This window comes from Protopterus annectens, chromosome 12.part0 (assembly GCF_019279795.1).
Source record: "Protopterus annectens isolate FY-2018-M chromosome 12.part0, PAN1.0, whole genome shotgun sequence".
NCBI classification, from domain to species: domain Eukaryota; kingdom Metazoa; phylum Chordata; order Ceratodontiformes; family Protopteridae; genus Protopterus; species Protopterus annectens.
Genome location: NC_056746.1, coordinates 137,583,921 through 137,603,056, shown reverse-complemented (window position 1 = coordinate 137,603,056; position 19,136 = coordinate 137,583,921). Strand labels below are relative to the sequence as shown.

The 19,136-nt window shown below is 41.6% G+C and overlaps 1 protein-coding gene across 2 annotated transcripts in view; it reads left to right on the top strand.

The window, feature by feature from the left end:
• The window catches only part of LOC122816397 (nodal modulator 1-like), an 877,949-nt gene that overhangs the window by 641,912 nt on the left and 216,901 nt on the right, over window positions 1-19,136 (top strand). For both annotated transcript variants that reach the window (XM_044089153.1, XM_044089155.1), the window contains exon 24: window positions 19-146. In XM_044089153.1, coding sequence (XP_043945088.1) covers window positions 19-146 — 128 coding nt within the window. The remainder of the gene's footprint in view (window positions 1-18; window positions 147-19,136) is intronic.

Sequence of the window (19,136 nt, the reverse complement as noted above, 5' to 3'; positions counted from 1 at the left end):
ATTGGTGTCTTTTTGCAGAGTCCTGGACAGTACTACTTTAAACCCATGATGAAGGAATTTCGTTTTGAGCCTTCCTCCCAAATGATTGAAATACAAGAAGGACAGATGGTCAAAATTGATATTAAGGGCTACAGAACAGCTTACAGGTAAGTGAAGAAACATTAAAAGTCATAGAATATTCATTATAAATAAAACAAATTCCTGTGTATAAAACAGATAGATAAAAATGTAGATTTTTAAATGTATACAGTTTTTTTTAATCTGTGTCCATGTTTGTGCTTTATTACATACCTTAAAGTCTGAATATACTACAAGGCTGTCCAGACAGTTTTTCTTGAAGTAGTTTGATGTGGGTCTCTAGGATTATCAGTAATGTGTCAGAAGCATGTTGGCTTTATTGGCCTGGATGGTATCTATCAACAGACGTAATAAAAGGTCATAGGTATTCAGAACCCATGTAGCTGAAACACCTGATGTCTTCAAGGGTTAATTTGCATATATGCCATTGTCCTCTGTTACAAGAAGTTTAAGGAATCGCACAGTGAAAACTATAGCTTGGCTAGGTTTTTGTTGCAATTTTTACTAATTGGATTGGCTATGTGACCTTTTTTCTATGTGATTTGTCATTTCGTTTGGAAAACAAAGTTGCGGTGTATAGGATGAAATGCATCTTCCAATGTCTAGTAACCTGTGTAACCCTGTTGTTCTGAAGGATGTTTACTTTATATTAAAAGTATACTGTTATATATTACACATAATTGTGCCTCACACCCTACTTGGAAATTTGATCATGGTAACCCATGTGTGTGATTGCTTGTTTATTAACTTTGTTTACTAGGTTAGTGTACTGATCTCAATGAACCAATTTCAAGTTCAGACCAGCTGTGTTCTTGTGTTCTGGAGGACATGCAGATTGTTACAAGTGCATTATTATATAATACATATGTTTGTGCCTCACATCTTAGAGAGATTTGGTAGTAGAACATGCCAGATCATGGATATTTCAAAGCACAACCACAAATTAGCAGTGATACATCAGATTAATCTGACTCATGCACCCTCTCCCCCCCAGCAATTATATGGGTACATTTACTAAATTAAAACAGCAAAAGAAACGAGAACAGTCCCCATATCCCAGTTATTGCATTCAGTGGAGTTGGAATTTTGTAATTTGTCTGGAATTCAGGAGTCACAATTTTCCAACTCTTTCCTTGAGGGCAGCTAAATGTAACTGAATAATTGCCCCTCTAGGAATTACTTTACAGTGAGGAGTCTCAGTTTTCTGGGGCTAAGCCTGAGAAGTAATATTGCATATTGTTGTAAAGAGTTGCTGTCAGAATTGTACTGGTGTCATGACCAGGAAATGATTTGGCACTATCAGGCTTCAAGCAAGTACTGGAAGATAAAGCACAGAGCATATGATAAGATTTCTGATAAACATTTTGTGTTTGAAAAGTAAACATCAAATTAACCTTGTGTGAAGTAAGGATGAACTTCTTTTTACAGATGCAAACGTTAAATCTTACCATAGTGATAGTAAGAAGTAGGTTAGTCCTCGGTAGCACTGTCTTCTCCAGTCTGTTTCCCTTCTAGGGCCAGGAGTGGTCAGCCACTTCTCTGTCCCATCCTCTATCCCCAGGATAGGAGTGCCCAATACATGTACCTTGTTTTGAGTCTTTTCTTTCTGGACCTGATTCTTGCATCTGAAAGGGTATGAACACACTGGGCTATCTTAAAAATGGAGACTTGGGAGCAAAGATGCATCATGGTGGCACAATTACCAGCAATTCTGTCAAGAAGTTCTAGGTACTTGATGGCACTAGTACACGTGAACACGTTCCTACACATTACCCAGAATGGACCTGCATCATACAGGTCTGTCTGTATTGTTAGATTTAAGTTTTGTTTCTTGTTGCAGGAAGAATGGAGTCTTTAACTCCAAGTTGTAGGGCAACACACACATGGATATTTTAGTGGTGTGGTTAATTAGTTTAGGTATGTATGGTTTTCCACTACTGCTGTTAGGCATCAGTTGGATCTGACGTAGTGAGGTATGATTGTGCCGAAGCATATCTGGTTCAGTGAAGCCAGCAGCCTGTGCCAGTACCATAAACCAGTGTCCCATCTTTTCATGAGGGAGGGGGGCACTTTGCGGTGTCTGTATTAAGCCGATCTAGAGATTGGCTTATTACAGATCCACAACCCCCCCCCAATATTCCACTGAAGCCAGATGCACAACAAACCCCCCCAGCCATTCATGTCCCTGTACCCTGAACCTCCTCACTTTTATTAAAAAAAAAAATCTTCTTATAAACTGTAGCAAACAGTTGCTATAGTTTATACCCTGCCTGATGGAGCCCTACAGTGCTCCGATGTTAGTTAAAAAAAAAAAAAGCTACGATGTAGCACAGATTTGCTATAAGTTAGACCACACACATAGAGGTACAGCTCTCAGGTTTGACTGCAAATCCAGTACTGGCTTTTAAAATCTGATATTGCATTAGAGAGATCTGGACCGTTTGATTGTGCCCCCAACACTTTACACCCATAGTGGTTGCCCCTCATGTCCTGCCCTAGCTAGACTTTGTAGCAAGGACTTTGAAAAATATTTGGCATAGGATATGGTGGGTACTATATTTCAGTAAGAGTTACTGTTTACCAATGGTCCCTTTTGAAAATGATGCACAATATTAGTTTGGAATTGTACAATTATTACAATAAAGTGTGGGGTGAGGACAAGGCCACAGTTGGGCTTACTGAAGCACCAGATTCTCTGTGCCTTACTGGAATCAATATGCTATTAAAAATTAGAAGGGGTAACCAAGCTTTGTTGCTGTTCTCTGATTACAATGCAGGTTAGTGAGTTGCACTGATGTTTAAGCATATTGATGTAAAACAAGGCTATATCAACATGTTACTTGTAATGTTAAAATAGGTTTTGCTGTAAAATTGAGAGAAAACCAATGTTAACTTGCTTATTAAAATGTTTCAGTTTTTGAGTTGAGGTGATGGAATAAATAGAAAGGAGTTGGTATGTAAAACAATTCTAATTATCTTCAGCTAGTAGATGTAAAAATGGTTTTAGTCTTGTAATTCTGTTTTGATGTGTTTGTGACAACGTTAAGTGAATTAAAGTGAGTTAAATGAAACCTGGTTTAAATGAAGATAGTTCTCCTATACCTGGGTTTTGAGCATTTCATGCTGTCAGACCTAATGGTAACTGTGGTAAAGTCTGCATATTTGTCAAGGAATATATGACATATGTGGAATGATTCCTCGGGACCCATAGACTGAACTTATCGTAGACTTTAATAAATCAAAATTCCCTCGAGCGGCTAGTAAATTAAATTCACTAGAAAGCACGCTATTCTTGATCTGATTCTTACAAATATGGTTGCATCTTGTACTGCTCCACTGATGTCCCTCTCCTTCCCCAGTGAAATCTGACCATAAACTTGTCATCATCCTTTAGACTCTCAGAAGCTACTACAGCAAACTTCACTAAACAGAAGGACAATAAACATGACAACGTCGACCTACTATGTGAAGAAATTCCAAAATTCACTTCTGAGTACACCTCAATCAGACCTTGTTACAGCAGAAATGTTCACTGAGGAATTGTATGCTGTTTTAGAAGAATGCATAGAGCTATCAGTCTGTCAGAACCAAATACCTTGTGAAATTCAAAAATAAATCACCCAGGTCATCCACTATCATAAATATACTATAAAACAAAAGAAACTCCCTAAATTATTTAATAAATCTAAAACCGTGATCATGTCAAAAGCATTGAGAGGGAAAAAAAGAACTAAGGACACCATCAAATCCACTAAAGGCTACTTTTTGAAGCTAAAGATCATAATAAATCCTCCTTTAACTATGTTAGGAAATTAAAAAAAAAACAATACTGTACTGTACTGAGAACTTATTCATAATGGGACCACCTATTCTGACCCAACTGACATGGCCAATATACTTTCAAGTAAATGCAATGCCAACTTCACCCCTGAGACTTCTCTTCAAAGTCCAGTAATATATGAATCTCTCGTTCCCCCAATTATTTGTAAAGGTCGTTTACTAAAAGTGCTAGCCAAAACCAAAAATACTTCCTCTACGGGACCTGGTAATATACCTGATTTCTTAATAGTGTTGAACATGCCCTTGCAGACTCATTCCACAACCTGTTCAAGTTTAGCAACTGGTTTTGTCCCTGATGAGTGGTGTGAAGCAGTGATGATGCCCCTCCATAAGGGTTGCCTTATACCTGACCAGGGTATTTACAGATGTATCAGTCTTACAAGCCTCATCTACAAAGTCATGGAACCTATATAACTGACCTCATAAACTGTGATATCAACAGTATTGTTAAGAGTTGACACACAACAGTTTGGTTTTATAAAGGGTAGATACTGTCTATTTAATGTAGTACATTTTTTCAAAAGGGTTGCGGAGACTGTAGATTATGGGCATGCAGGTCATGTGTTATATGTTGACCTGGCTAAGGCCTTTGGCACTGTTTTCATGCTGGCATCATACAACAGCTTAAATGCTTTAACAATTACCTGTGTGTGGTAAGATGGATAGCAGACTGCCTGAAACACATAACCCTAACAGTGCGAGTTGCAGGTGCTTTATCAGAAACTGTAAAAATGACCAGTGGTGTCCTTCAGTTGCTGTGCTGGGACCTCTCCGTTTTGGTATTTATCGTATCTCCAAGCACAGAGCCAGAACCTCTGGCTAGCAAAGTTTGCAGATTGCAAACTGGTGGTTGTTATTAAGTCACCCTTTGACACCCAAACCCTCCAGAATGAGTTCACCTCGCTGAATCATTGGTGTACTAAAAATGGGCTCAAACTAAATGCTAAAATGTGTAGTATCAGTTTTTGGTAGACAACCCCTTCTTTCATCATACCATCTAGACAAAGCACTGCTACAAAATGAAAATGTAGTTAAGGACATAGATAATTGGATTGATTAGCTTCCTCTGTTTTTGACCTTCATTTAACAGTGGCTGTCAGGAAGTCCTTTTATTTAGACCTGCTAATTGCCAAAGGAATATCATCAACATTTCAAGAGGTAAACTCTCCCGTATACGCAGTATTGATCAGGCCAGTTAACAGCCACATTGGGCTGTATCTCATTAAATGCATCAGATAAATAGAAAGACCCAAAGTTTCCTAACTGGAAAGATTACAGACCTTAATTCCCTGAGCTACCAAGATAGGCTGGAAGCTTTATCCCTTTATTCAGTGTCTTACAGAATTTTGAGGGGAGATCTCCTTCACTGAGCCAAGACCTGATTGCCCTGGACCTCCAGTTTGTCCGGAAGTCCAGGTTCTCCTCCAGTACTAGAACCCGTGGACTTAAATTTTCACTAACCGTTAACTAAAACACAATGAGAGGGATAGGTATATAACCCAGATCCCCCCAAACCACTGTAATAAGCTTCCACTGCATGTTAAGTAGTGTGACTCACTGTCCTTCGTAGAGGAAGCAGACACTGGCTGAGGGTGGTTACTGTTAAGGCAAGAATGGTCAGGCGACACAGTAGCCATGGAATGTCTGTTAATCTAGTTGTATGCAGTATATGTACCAGATAGCAAAAGTCAAATGGAAAGCATTATAACTGAATGTACTGATGTTAGTAATCCTTTGATTCTTTTAGAGATTGCAGTTTGTAAAGATGCATCACTAAATGAGGATGTCTATGTGGAATAAACCTGAAAATATTGTTTATAATAAATTTGAGTATATACTAAGGTGGTGGTCATTCTTATTTTCTTTAGGGATGTCTGACTTACAAGCTTAGAGTACAACAGAACTGCACGTGTATGCAAATTTTCACCATTAAAATTATATAATATTTGCTCTTTAAAAACAAAAGAAAAAGACTGCAAAGCACAACTGTTGCCATTAATAAACATTAAAGCAGTTTTATTTAGAAATGAAGTAAAAGCATAAAATATGTGATTGTTTTGTTAAATCAGAGGTGCTCTTTGTTATGAAAACCTTTGTTATTTTTTGATATGAAGTAATTTTGGATGATTATGTGAATATTGGCAAGATGGAGTAGTGAAAAACAAATTAGCATACCAGACAACTTTTGGATAGAAGAATAAATGGCTATCGTTTCATAATAGGTAGCCTAGACAGTATTTTTAATTGAAGGGATAGTTGTACGATATCAGTATAATTGCAATGAATTGGGTTTATAAGTTAGTACTAGGTTGTCTGCTCTGGTGGACCATTTTAAGCCTAGCCAATTTTCATTAGTGAGAATCAATCCCCGTACCTCTTGTCCATGAGGTAAGCACCTTAACAATTATGCCAACCCCCAACCAAAATAAAGTGAGAATCAAACCTTGTATGCTGTGTGTGTGAGGGAAATACTGTGCTGGTTATACCAACCCCTTATAGTAAAATAACATACCAGAGACTCCTGGGATATGTGGAAAGTATAATTATCTGTGTAAAGTGTGCCTATTTTCCTAATGAAAAAGAATGTATAAAACTGTTAGGGATTGTAGAAAATAAATGGACATGAGAGTAACAAAAAAGATGAGGTAGAGAAGAAAAAAGGTAAGTCTGTGTTACAGAAGTTAAGGTTGAATAAAGGAAGGTGAAGTTAAAAGTGTAGAAGTAAAAAAAAAGAAAGTTGCAGACAATGGAAGTGCCATGGAAACTGATTAAGTACGATTTGAAGGATGTAATGAAGACAACATGGGTTGAAAAACTTTACTTCATAAAATATGCAATGATTTAAAACAATATATGAAAAGTACTTGCATGGATGGTGTAGTGGAATAAAGCTCTGATTACAGCCTTGGTGACCAATTTGGAAGCTTGATGATGCAACCATGGAGGATGTCCATACCTGTCCTGTGGAGGACATGCTGACTAGAGAGCCTGCTAACCTTTGAAGGAGCCCAGGACTCGGATCATGGCAGATCTCCAGGCTGGGCATGGTGAATTAATTGGCAGGGGTGGGCAAGTCATCAAGCCAGTCCCCGTTGCCCACCCAGCTGAGCAATAGTCAGCGTATTGGAAGGTGTGATAAAGCTTAGGTTGTTTGACCAGCTACCCTGTATATGGTGGCTTTTGGTGTCGTATCCTGTGACCCTCTCATGTTACAGAAAACACTGCAAGGTCAACTGTGTGAGAAGAAAGATGGGCGACCTGGGGCTGGAGTCATATTAGGGGCAGCCTGGCAGAAGCAATGGGGGGAAGATTCAGGGTTGTACAAGCACTGCAACTAGAACAGCTAGAAGGCTAAGCAGAGCCAGGAAGGGGGTTCTGTATCAGAAGTAAACTGGGATAGAGAAGGCTGATGACAGAGTGGCTGTTGGATGAGAAATAGAAGTGGAAGAAAGTGAACAAGTATGGGAAAACTTTAAATCGCTCATGAGCTAAGTGCATGTTCACTTAGGTGTATTAAAAACGGGTGTGTTTTTAGAAATATCTTCATATGTATGTAACATCAAAATGCATTATACAGCCAGACTGTTGCTGGGTAATCATACTCAGTATTTGTGAACCGTCAGTTCGTTGAACATACAAAAGCTAAAGGCACAATATAAATTTTTAGCAGTAACACGATGAAAAGTGTGATATCTAAAGAGGTAGAGCAGAGAGGTCACGTTGTCAGTAAAGTTCATACAAGAGATGTGGCTAAATAACAAGTTGTTGTTTTGTGAATTAACATGCTTACTATTAACCAGTTGGACATAGGTTTGTACTGCTGATACTTAACATTGACCTTTTGAGGGTCCACCATGCCTGCAGTTTTACCATCTTGTCCCTGCTTATTACACTGTACTTTGACTTTGGTGCATCTTTTTGTCCAACAGGGTACAAACATGGCTTCATTGTTTTACAAAAGTATCCCAACATTCTGTCTTCACACAGCTGTACACCTCCCAGAAAACCACAATGCACTCTCTCTCTTGTTTTGCAATGTATAACATTAATCAGAAGTAAGAATTTGGAAATAGATCGGATAGAAGACTGTTTTAATTGGGCGCAGGAAAGGTATTCTGGTCTAGTTGTGGTTTTAAGTGAGTGGGAATGAAAAATACAACACAGTATAATTAACTGACGATAAATGGAAATGTTGGTGTCAAATTTAGTAAACTGGAGAAATCCTTAATGGTGATAGGTATTTATGCAACCTTAATAGAAAGATTGCACATTGTATGGAGACTGAGCTGTTTTATACCAGGAAGTTTGTGGTTTGAGTCTGGCTTCACTTGTGAAACTAAATTGTGGTTGTATGGCTAAAATAACTCAAAACATATTACATATCCTCCTCCCAACAAGCTCAAATATATGTGAGAGATGCAACTATACAGCCAAACTGGAGGGTGAGCTCTCTCAACCCAGTACTGGCACAGTCAGGAGGAGAAGGTAACCACACACACCACAAATCCAGTCTCACATAGACCTATCGCATCAGCAAACAAAACACACAAAAACCTACTCGGAGGCTCTAAATAAAAATCTGCCAAAACAGCAGAGACCTCCAAAGCAGACATCCAAGCAACCGCTACCCCACAACAATACCCACGTATCACATATTTCACAAAGTCAGTGTGCCACACAGTCACAGCCCTTAAGGCTAAACAACACACCTAATAAACTTGTAATAGGTGACTCTATTGTCAGACACACTGACGTCCCACTCACCAGACTGAACAAGGAGAAGGTCACTGTAAGCTGCCTGTCGGGTGCCAGGATCCGCCACATAACACAAGCACTCAGGTCACTCCAAAGCAAGTACAAATATGACTCTGTCATTATCCATGCTGGTGTGAATATCCTGAGACATACCTCCCTGGACTATATGAAAAGAGACATAGAGGATCTCTCTGATCATGGAGCCCAGGCCGATATGACCCTGACCTTGAATAGCATCTTGCCCTCACCAAGAATGATGCCATAGTATAAAGACAAAATGATCAATTTTAACAATTGGCTAAAGTATTGGTGTCATTCAAAGGGGATCCTGTGTCTGTCAGCCTGGGACGACATGCTTGACAAGCCACGTTGCTTTGTTAGGGACGGCTTGCACCTGTCACCCCTGGGCTTTCAAATACTGGCTAAGGCTCTTGCCACCCCTATAGTGCTTTTTTTAGGCAAGGCTCAAAAGACAAACCCACCTCCATAGACAGCACAAGGGAAAAAAAACTAAGGATAATGCTGCTCAACGCCAGAAGTCTAAATCTCAAGATGCACACACTCGAGGCTCTCCTCAGTATGGAGAATATCGATATCTGTGCAGTAACAGAAACCTAGTTTAAGGCTCCCGAGAGCACCCCAGCACTACCAGGTTACACCTCATACCATACTTTTTGGTCCCAAAACTCGGACCGAATCACAAAAGGAGGGGGAGTATCCATATTCATCAAAGATACCCACACCTCCAGGTTAGTGGCACTGCACGAAGCATCGGAGACCATCCATGTGCAACTAACAGTGGGCAAAACTGCCTTTCAGTTTGTAGCCTGCTACAGACCACCCTCCCAAACTCAGGAACCCCACTCTGCTTTCCTGAGAACACTGAAGAATATGAAGGTCTCTCCAAACACCATAATATTGGGTGACTTCAACTACCCAAACATTGACTGGGAAAACTACTCAAGCCCCCCAACACCCTCGCCCAACGGTTCCTAGAATTTATAAACTCAAATGCTATGGAACAACTGGTCACCACTCCCACAAGAGAGGACAACATACTGGACCTGGTCATCACCAACATGGGGACTCCTATGTTCCACACCAGAGGTAAATTCCTCATTGGTAAGATCAGACCATAAATTAATCTAATTGGACATCCATATCCCATCCCCACCCCCAGCCAAGGAAACCACGGTGAAAAATTTCTCAAGAGCAAACTTCACACTTCTCAAAACCGAGGTGGAATCCTTCAAAGCCCCCGGGCCATTGGAAAATACTGCCCAAACTGCAGAATCCTTTACAAACGCATTCTATGGACACCTACAGGAATGCATGGATCGTGCTATCCCAAATAAAACCAAGACTCACTCCTCCAAAGGCAGGAGACCGGTCTGGTGGACCCCGGCCATAAATAAGCTGTACAACAGAAGGAGGAAGCTACTACATGATAGAGCAAAATCCCAAAAAGGGAAGGCATCTCTAATCAGTACTAGCAAGAAACTACGATCCCTCATAAAATCATCTAAGGCCAGCTTTGAAAGAAAAATTGCACAAGACGCTAAAGATAATCACAAGGCCTTCTTTAGTTATGTCAGGAATCTGGGTGGCAACTCCCAGATATGCTCTGAGTTAGTGCAAAATGACAAAAAATACACTGAACCCACAGACATTGCCAACATCCTGGCAGACAGGTTCAGTGCAAACTTCTCCCCCCCCCAAAAGAGCAAATGTCTATCCCAACAGAATGTGGCCTCCCTGACATCACAGATGCACAGGTGAAAGCTGCCCTCTCCAAAGCAAAAAAATCAGCATCAATGGGACCGGATGGTGTCCCGGGCTGCATCTTACACAAGCTCCAAGAAGAACTGAACCCTCACATAAAGTCACTGTTCAATCTCAGCCTTACTACAGGATATGTACCCAAAGAATGGCGTATAGCCACAGTGGTCCCGCTCCACAAAGGTGGTGCCATAATGGACCCTGGAAACTATCGCCTTATAAGGCTGACTAGTCTGGTCTGCAAAGCTATGGAGCGTATCATCATGGAACTCGTAAACAAAGACATTGGGAACCTCCAGACACTGGATCCTACCCAATTCGGCTTTGTTAAGGGCAGATCTTGCCTTTTAAACCTAGTTGACTTCTTTGAAACAGTTACCAGATGAAGGGAAGGTAGTCCACACAGCCTACCTGGACCTCGCAAAAGCCTTCGACACAATACCCCACTTGGGCATCATAAATAAACTCACCAGCTTAAATATCAACCCCTATGTCACAAGATGGGTCGCAAACTGGCTCAGGGATAGAACCCACATGGTCAGAATTGCAGGTGTCATGTCAGACTCTAAACTAGTTACAAGTGGCGTCTCACAAGGCTCAGTCCTGGGACCTCTCTTGTTCAGTATATACTTCTCTGAGGTATAGGCTAACATGGGAGGACTATGGCTGACCACGTTCGCAGATGACTGCAAACTGGGAGCCATAATAGACTCTCCGGCTGACACAAGCATCCTCCAAAAGGGTCTCACAGAGACGGATACCTGGTGCCAGAGCCATGGCCTCAAGCTAAATGCCAAAAAAGTGCATAGTCATCCCCTTTGGGAAAAACAAAGTGCCCACAAATTACCACATAGGTGGTAATCCATTAAGTACGGAAGAAGTAATTAGGGATTTGGGGACCCAAGTAGATAGTAATCTCTCCTTTGACAATCACGTTGCCAAAGTGGTTAGAAAGACCTTTTATATAGCCCACCTTATCACAAAAGGGTTCTCATCTAGATCAAGAGAGGTCATTGGGCCCCTCTACTCATCACTCATCAGGCCCATAATTGAATACAATGCCCCATTCGGGATGTACCTTACCCGACACCTGCAGAAACTGGAGAGACCCCAAAAGTACCTCACCAAGCAGATCAAGGGCCTCAAACACATGCCCTATGCAGCTCTGCTAAAGAAACTCTAGCTCTACTTAGTTGCTTACCGCTTACTCAGAGGCGATCTATGCCTGATGTTTAAAGCCATGTCCAACCCAGAATTAATGGACATACTCCACCTCAGGAAATCCAAATCCCTTAGAGCTCTACGCTCCAGGGACTTAAACCTCAGCACAGCAATAAATAGGACATGCTGGAGGGACAGATTCATATCCCAGAAGCTCCCCTCACTCTGGAACAAAATCCCAATCCATGTTAGGTAGAGCCCCTTACTGACCCTCTTCAAGAGAAATCTTTACCCTGGGATCTCTTCTATGTCCCTGCTAGACAGAGGCACAGTAAACTAACCTTAAAAGGGCTATATTCTGTGACCTACTATACAGAGAGACAATTAACTAATCTAAAAGGGAGGCGAAAGCCAAACACACTCTGGCTAGGCTTATAAATGCCCTAGGACAGATAGCCTAGTATCAACCTATGAACCTATAAGAAAAGCAGTTTGGAGAGTGATAGTTGAGTTTTTAATAGGAGTGAGAAATGTTAAACTGTAGGTTATATTTTCGTTAAATATGTATGTTTCGTGAACAGGTAAATGATGTCTGATTAAAAATATTGATCCTGGGTACTATAGATTAAGTTGTGGTATTAAATGCAAAAAACAGTGTAGAGAAGCTTGGATTAGAAATATTGAGTCTTATTAAAAAAGCTTTCTTCAGTAGATAAAACACTAGGACATAGCCTTCTGTGCCCTGTCATATAGCTTTTCTTAAATTTTGAGTTCCTGTAGTTGGAGTAATTGCTCACTGTTTGGTCTGTATGTGGCTTCCCTGCATCGGTCTAAATGTCTACATTCCCTCATTATCCCTCATCCTTTCTAGCAACTTTTGCTGCTAAGATCTTTTCTGATGTACATTAGAGTGCTACCATTTTTTGACACCTTTTAAGTGTAGTAGACATCACAGCAGTCACTAGGACCATCACAAGCGCTGCCTAGAAACTGATTGTGATGTTTACAACCACTACTTTAGTTTCAAGCCTGTGAGTCACCATCATTGACTAAGAAAACTCACATGCGTCATCATCCAGCATTTCAGAAGTGGTTGAATAATAGGTTCTTAGGTAGGTACTAGGCTATTGGCCCTAGGGCCTATATAAGCCCAGCCAAAAAAGGTATCCTGGCTTTCGCCATCCAAGAAAATTATTTTCCTGTGCCCGTGTCAAGCAGAGCCACAGAAGTGATCCCCGGGGTGTATTTCCTATTTCCCACCACTTGTCAAGATTTTTCTTTAAGAGTGCTAATGAGGAACTTGGCTTGACATAGATGGGTAGCTTGTTCCAGAGTATGGGAAGTCTCTGGGACAGGAATCTATCCCTCCAGCATGTTCTGTTTATTGTGCTGACAAGGTTTAGGTCCCTAGAGCGTGTAGCTTGGAGAGATTGGTGTTTCTTTAAGTGGAGCATGTCCAACAGCTCTGGGTTTAGCATAGCTTTGTATGTTAGGCAGATATCACCTCTGAGTAGGCGATATGCGACTGAGTAAAGCTGGAGTTTTTGAGACGGTCTGCGTAGAGCATCTGTTTCAGGCCAGTAATCCTCTTTGTGAGGTATTTCTGCGTCCTTTCTAGTTGTTGTAGATGTCTTGGGAGGTACATACCAAAAAGGGCGTTGTACTCTAGTCTACTGAGTGACTAGTAGAGGGTAACAATGACCTCTTTTTTCCTGGATGAGAAACCTTTTGTGTTGAGGTGTGCCACTTAGAAGGACTTCCTGACTAGTGTGACGATGTGATTATCAAAGGAGAGACTACTGTCCACCTGTGTCCTAAGGTCTCTTATCACACTTTCTGTGTTAAGTAGACTACCGCCTATGTGGTAGTTCATGGGTACAGAGTTTTTACCAAAAGGGATGACAGTGCACTTTTTGGCATTGAGCTTGAGGTCATGGCTTTGACCCCAGGCATCTGTCTCAGTGAAGCCTTTGTGTAGGATGTCCACATCATTAGGAGTTTCGAATATGGCTCCTAGTTTGCAGTCATCTGTGAACTTCGTTAGCCAAAGACCTTCTGTGTTAGCCTGTACTTCTGAGAAATAGATACCGAACAGGAGAGTACCCAGGACTGAACCCTGTGGTACTCCACTTGTCACTGGTCTGAAGTTGGATTTGGAGTCTGCTGCTTTCAGAGTGTGGGTTCTGTCAGTGAGCCAGTTGGCAACCCATCTTGTGATATAGGGATTTATACCTAGTTTAGTGAGTTTATCTATAATTCCAGAGTGGGGGGTGGTGTCGAAAGCCTTGGTGAGATCTAGATGGGCTGTGTGAACCACCTTACCCTCATCTGCGGCTTTGGTGACCGCTTCAAAGAAGTCTGTCAGGTTTAGGAGACATGATCTTCCCTTTACAAACTCAAACTGGGTGGAGTCCAGAATTTGGAGATTACCAATGTCATTGTTTATAAGTTCCATGATGATACCTTCCATGGCCTCGCAGACCAGGCTCGTCAGGCTAATGGGGTGGTAGTTCCCGGGGTCCGTGGTGGCTCCCCCTTTGTGGAGTGGGATAACCATCGCTGTGCACCATTCAGTGGGCACAAAGCCTGAGGTGAGGCTATGATTGAACATGGTACTTAGGTGAGGTGCCAGTTCATTCTGCAGTTGGTGTAGAATGCAGCCTGGGATGTTGTCATTTCACATGGATGCTATGTTCTTGGCTTTGGAGAGTGTGTTTTTTACCTGTGCAGCCATGATTACAGGAACTTTGCATTCTTCCAGTATAGAGATGGGCCCTTTAGGGGGTATGAGGAGGGTAAAGTTAGCACTGAACCTATCTGCCAGGATATTGGCAAAATCAGTTGGTTCTGTATATTTAGTGCCATTGTGCTGTAACTCAGTGTAGATCTGAGTGTTGCCAGTGAGATTCTTGACATAGCTGTAGAATGCTTTGTGGTTGTCTTTAGAATCAGTGGCGGTTTTGTTTTCGTAATTAGCTTTGGAGTATTTTATGAGGGATCTCAGCTTTTTACTGAGGCTGAACAGGGAGTTCCTCCAATCATGGGTTTTACTGTTTTTGCAATAGTTTCTTCTGTTGTAGAGTTTGTTTATGGCAGGAGGCCACCAGATTGCCTTCCTTTTTTTGGAGGATAGCATCTTGGTTCTGTTAGGGATTGCACGATCCATGCACTCGTGAACGTGCTTATAAAGTGCATTTGTGTAGGATTCAGCAGTCGTACGTCTGCATGGGTGTCGTGAAGTTTGCCACTTCTGTCTTAAGAAACGTGAAGTTGGCTTTGGAGAAATTTTTATGGTGGTTTCCCTAATGGGGGGAGGGTGTAGATGTCTGGCGTGATTAGGTTGTGGTCGGATCTAACCAACGAGGAATTGACCTCTGGTGTGGAGCACCGGTTGTCCATGTTGGTAATGACCAGGTCAAGTATATTGCTGCTCCTGGTGGGGGTGTGGATAAGTTAATCCAAGGCATTGGAATTTATGAATTCCAGAAAACGTTGAGCAAAAAAGTTGGTACATGAGTAGTTTTCCCAGTTAATGGTAGGGTAGTTGAAGTCGCCCATTATTAGAGTGTTAGGTTGTACCCTAATATTTTCCAGTGTATCAAGAAATGAGGAGTGGGAATCCTTGGGGGAATGGTGGGGGATCTGTAGCAAGCTACAGTTTGGATTGCAGTCTTGCCCAGAGTTAGTTGCACTTGGATAATCTTGGATGCATTATGCTGAGCAATTAGCCTGGAGATGTGGATATCCTTAATGAATATGGACATGCCTCCGCCTTTAGTGTTTCAGTCCAGGTTAGGTGGCTGAAAGGTGTGGTATGAATTATAGCCTGGTAATGCAGGGGTGCTCTCTGGAGCCTTGAACCAAGTCTCTTGTCACTGCACAGATGTCGATGTTCTCCATTTTAAGGATGGTCTCGAGTGAGTGCATTTTGAGGTTTAGACTTTTAGCATGGAGTAGCATTACGCTCAGATTTTGCTTGCTTGTACCTGTTACGTTGGTGACTTTGTCATTTGTACCTTGCCTTAAATAGGCATTGCAAGGTCCAGCTAGAGGATTTATCCAAAGATTCCTTGTAGAATCTCAAAATGTGAAATTAAGGGGCTCACTGCTTGGGTCCAGATACAGTCTTTGGCTCATTTTCCAAGATCACAGCTGTAACAGTGACCTCTGCTCCTTTATCGATGGTTTCACAGTCCAATAGAGATGCATCATTACCCTACTCCTAGTCATTATATGTGCATGAGGTTGACTGAGGAGACCCCCTCCCCTACTCCATTTCATTATACATGCAGGAAGCCATGGTGACCTCAAACACTGAAAAAAATCTTGAATCTTTGGCTCATCCCCACATCACTAACTTGAAGAGACTCTGCAGAGACCCCTTACCCTACTCCTAGTCATTATACTTGCATGAGGTTGACTATGGAGATCATTACCCTACTCCTAGTCATTATACATGCAGGAGGTTGACTGTGGAGACCCTTTACCCTACTCCTAGTCGTCATACGTGCATGAGATACATTATTACCCCACTCCTAGTCATTATATGTGCATGAGGTTGACTACAGAGACCATTTACCCTACTCCTAGTCATTATACGTGCATGAGCTTGACTGTGAAGACCCCCTTCCCCTGGCACACATTTTTAAGAGTTAGATCAGAGGTGGGACGAACACTCTTGAAGTGAGCAAGAAGCAAGCCACTGCACCAAAGAAACTTGTTTCTGTATCTGAACTTTGATCTTAGTAATTGAGTTCCTTCATACCATCCTAGCATCCACCGACCAGCCAGGGTTCCGATTGTCTCCACAGGCTATTCTGTTCCTTTCTTTGGACTTTGTCTTCAGTCATCCTCATGGTGAATTTTGTTGGCAACTCTTAAACATGGCCAGAATAGGGTAGGTGTAGAGGTTACTTGCCACCACAAACTGCACAAAAGAGAATTTAAAGTAATGGTGAATGAGGTGGTTGTTCAGTAGTAACTTGCTGTATTTTCAGGAGATTGACACACAGGTGCTACAGAGTTCTTGCTGAGTAAAAGGCGTATTGAATGCCTCACATGGGGAGATTTGTTCGAATCTGTCTTAGCTTGATGGGGATTCACCACTGTTTTTGATAAGCTTGAATCTACCCAATGTATATATATTCTAATAGATGTAGGTCTAGAGCACATATTGATAGTTTATACAGAACCTTTGAGCATATATATATTTTTAATGAGGTGAAACAGCATTGAACAGTGATTTTGAATTGTACATTGTTGTAGTACTTTGAGTGCAGGGTTGCCATCATTTTTGGTAAGACATTTTCTTGTACCTCACTTAAAGCAAGACACACTTAAATACTGTCAAGAATTTGTGGACAGTAGGTATACTGCAGTGAGACATAGCAGACGTTAAAAACTGTGTATAATCCATTTAAGGTAAAGCTTAAAACTGAAGTGAACAAAAATACTAATCAGGTTATGCAAAAAAGTTAGATTTGGTTCATAGACTTACAAAATAAGTTTTATTATGGTGATGTAACAGGGCAAAGAAAAACAGAAGGGGTTAAGCAATGTTTGAGGGGGCTGCTAGACAGAAAATATCAGTTTATGTGGGAGTCTTTGCAGAGTAAGTATTTTTATAGTTTGCCTGATTTATCAAAGTGCTCGTAGTGAGGTTGTGACAGCAAGGAAACCAAAAAGATTGTTGCTGGTTTAAAAAAATAAGGATGGGACATACTTTTGTAGAGATTCAGTGGTGACAGTGGAATTGTTTACTCATTACTGTAAATGGTTGTGTCAAGCCCAAAGTAAATGAAGTGGGTACGAGACGGAGATTCAAGATTTTTTTAGTGTTTGAGGTCACCATGGCTTCATGGATGTGAAGCAGCAGCCTAGAATGTAGTGTTAGGAAGAACTAACAGAAGTTTTAAAGGAGCAAACTAAAAGGAAACCCATCAGGTGGTGGTAGTTTAACAGTAGAATTTTGGATTTGTATACAAGGGGGTAATACCAAGATTTGTTCAACTGTATTTGAATTTAGTGTTAGATTACTTTGTCATTGGTTGTGAACCAAAGTGAAAGACTCAACTTTTTTCATTTTATAGGCCCATTTCATAAGTTGGTTATAGCAATATTAGCAAAATGAGTGGCAATGAATTTTCTACAGCTTTGTTTAGTACTTTTTTCCTCCTTGCTTTTACCTACCAACTTCCTATCCAGTGCTATATGTCCACACCTGGTCTACCAGCAACTCCTTTCCCTCCAAACTTTCTTTGGCATCAGTAGGGCTGGTCACAGACCTAAGAGCGTCTTAGCAGTCTTGGCCGTCACCTTTAGTGGGAGGAGTATTTTTAAGTTGCGACTTACCAGTTTTATCTCTTCACCTCCCAAATGAGTGTCTCCAGTAGCATCCGAGAGACAGAAGAGAAGTGTTGGCGAGTGGCATATTGCCCCCAACTCCTTGGCAGCTCAGCCATGTCCACAACTCTTTACCCCCTTTGGACTATGGCCTCACAGCTCAGTTTCCTTATTCTCCACCAGGGATCATTGCTTGGAATGCCCATAACTGCATACCACTCTGACATTGTTATTCCCATCCCACCCTGCCATCTGACATTGTTATTCCCATCCCACCCTGCCACTCTGTCAGTTGATTCAGCTACTAATCAAATCCTGGCCGTTAAGACTGTAGTCAGGGACTTATCCTTCTGTGCCACTGGAGTGGCCTATATATTTCACAGCTTGTTGACAATTACCAGGGAAAATTTATGTGAGGGAGGCAGACATTTGATGAAATATTCAAAGCTGAATTTTTGATAGCAGGCTCACTGCAGCAAGAGCTGCTGATTTTGAGTTTAGAGGCAGAGAGGGCCTTTGATAGGTGTAATGATAGTGTTTGGCTTGGGTGTTATTGGAATTTAAGCTTCCAATGGGTCTCTGGTCTCCACTGGGGATTTAGCCGTGAGAATGTGCACCCTGTGCGTGTGTGCTCTTGCATCTTGTCCCCCACCTCACAAGGGAAGACAAACTACCAAAGCCACGTCACTCAGCAAGCTGTCTAATTCTGTTTGTTTCATATTTACCACTGTGTTCTCAGTCCTGTCCACATGACTGTGGACGAGGACATGGCAGCAAAGTCATTATGCAGTCAGAGTTCTTTAGTTGGTATCAGACCCTTGTCCTGGGCTTTGTTGAGATGGATGGTTCTCACAGTCTCATCATGAGTGTTCACTTCCTAGTGCGTCAGTGCTTTCATCTCTTTTTCTTTCCTCTGCACATTTTTTGAACTGCACAAAGGGATGTCCTTGAGCCCAATGTCAGTGGTGCAACAGGTAGCACAGTCACCTTTGGTTCAGAAGGCTGAGAGTTCTATTCCCACAACAGGTAGCTTGATTGCTGACACTGCAATGCAGTATAAAGAGGATACTGCGCTCCTGAGTGTGCCGTCTTTTGAATGTGTTAAACTGAGGCCCCATCTGCTTGAGTTGGTGGTAGTTCATGTGGATGTAAAAGATCCTACAGCACTTACAGAAAAGGGA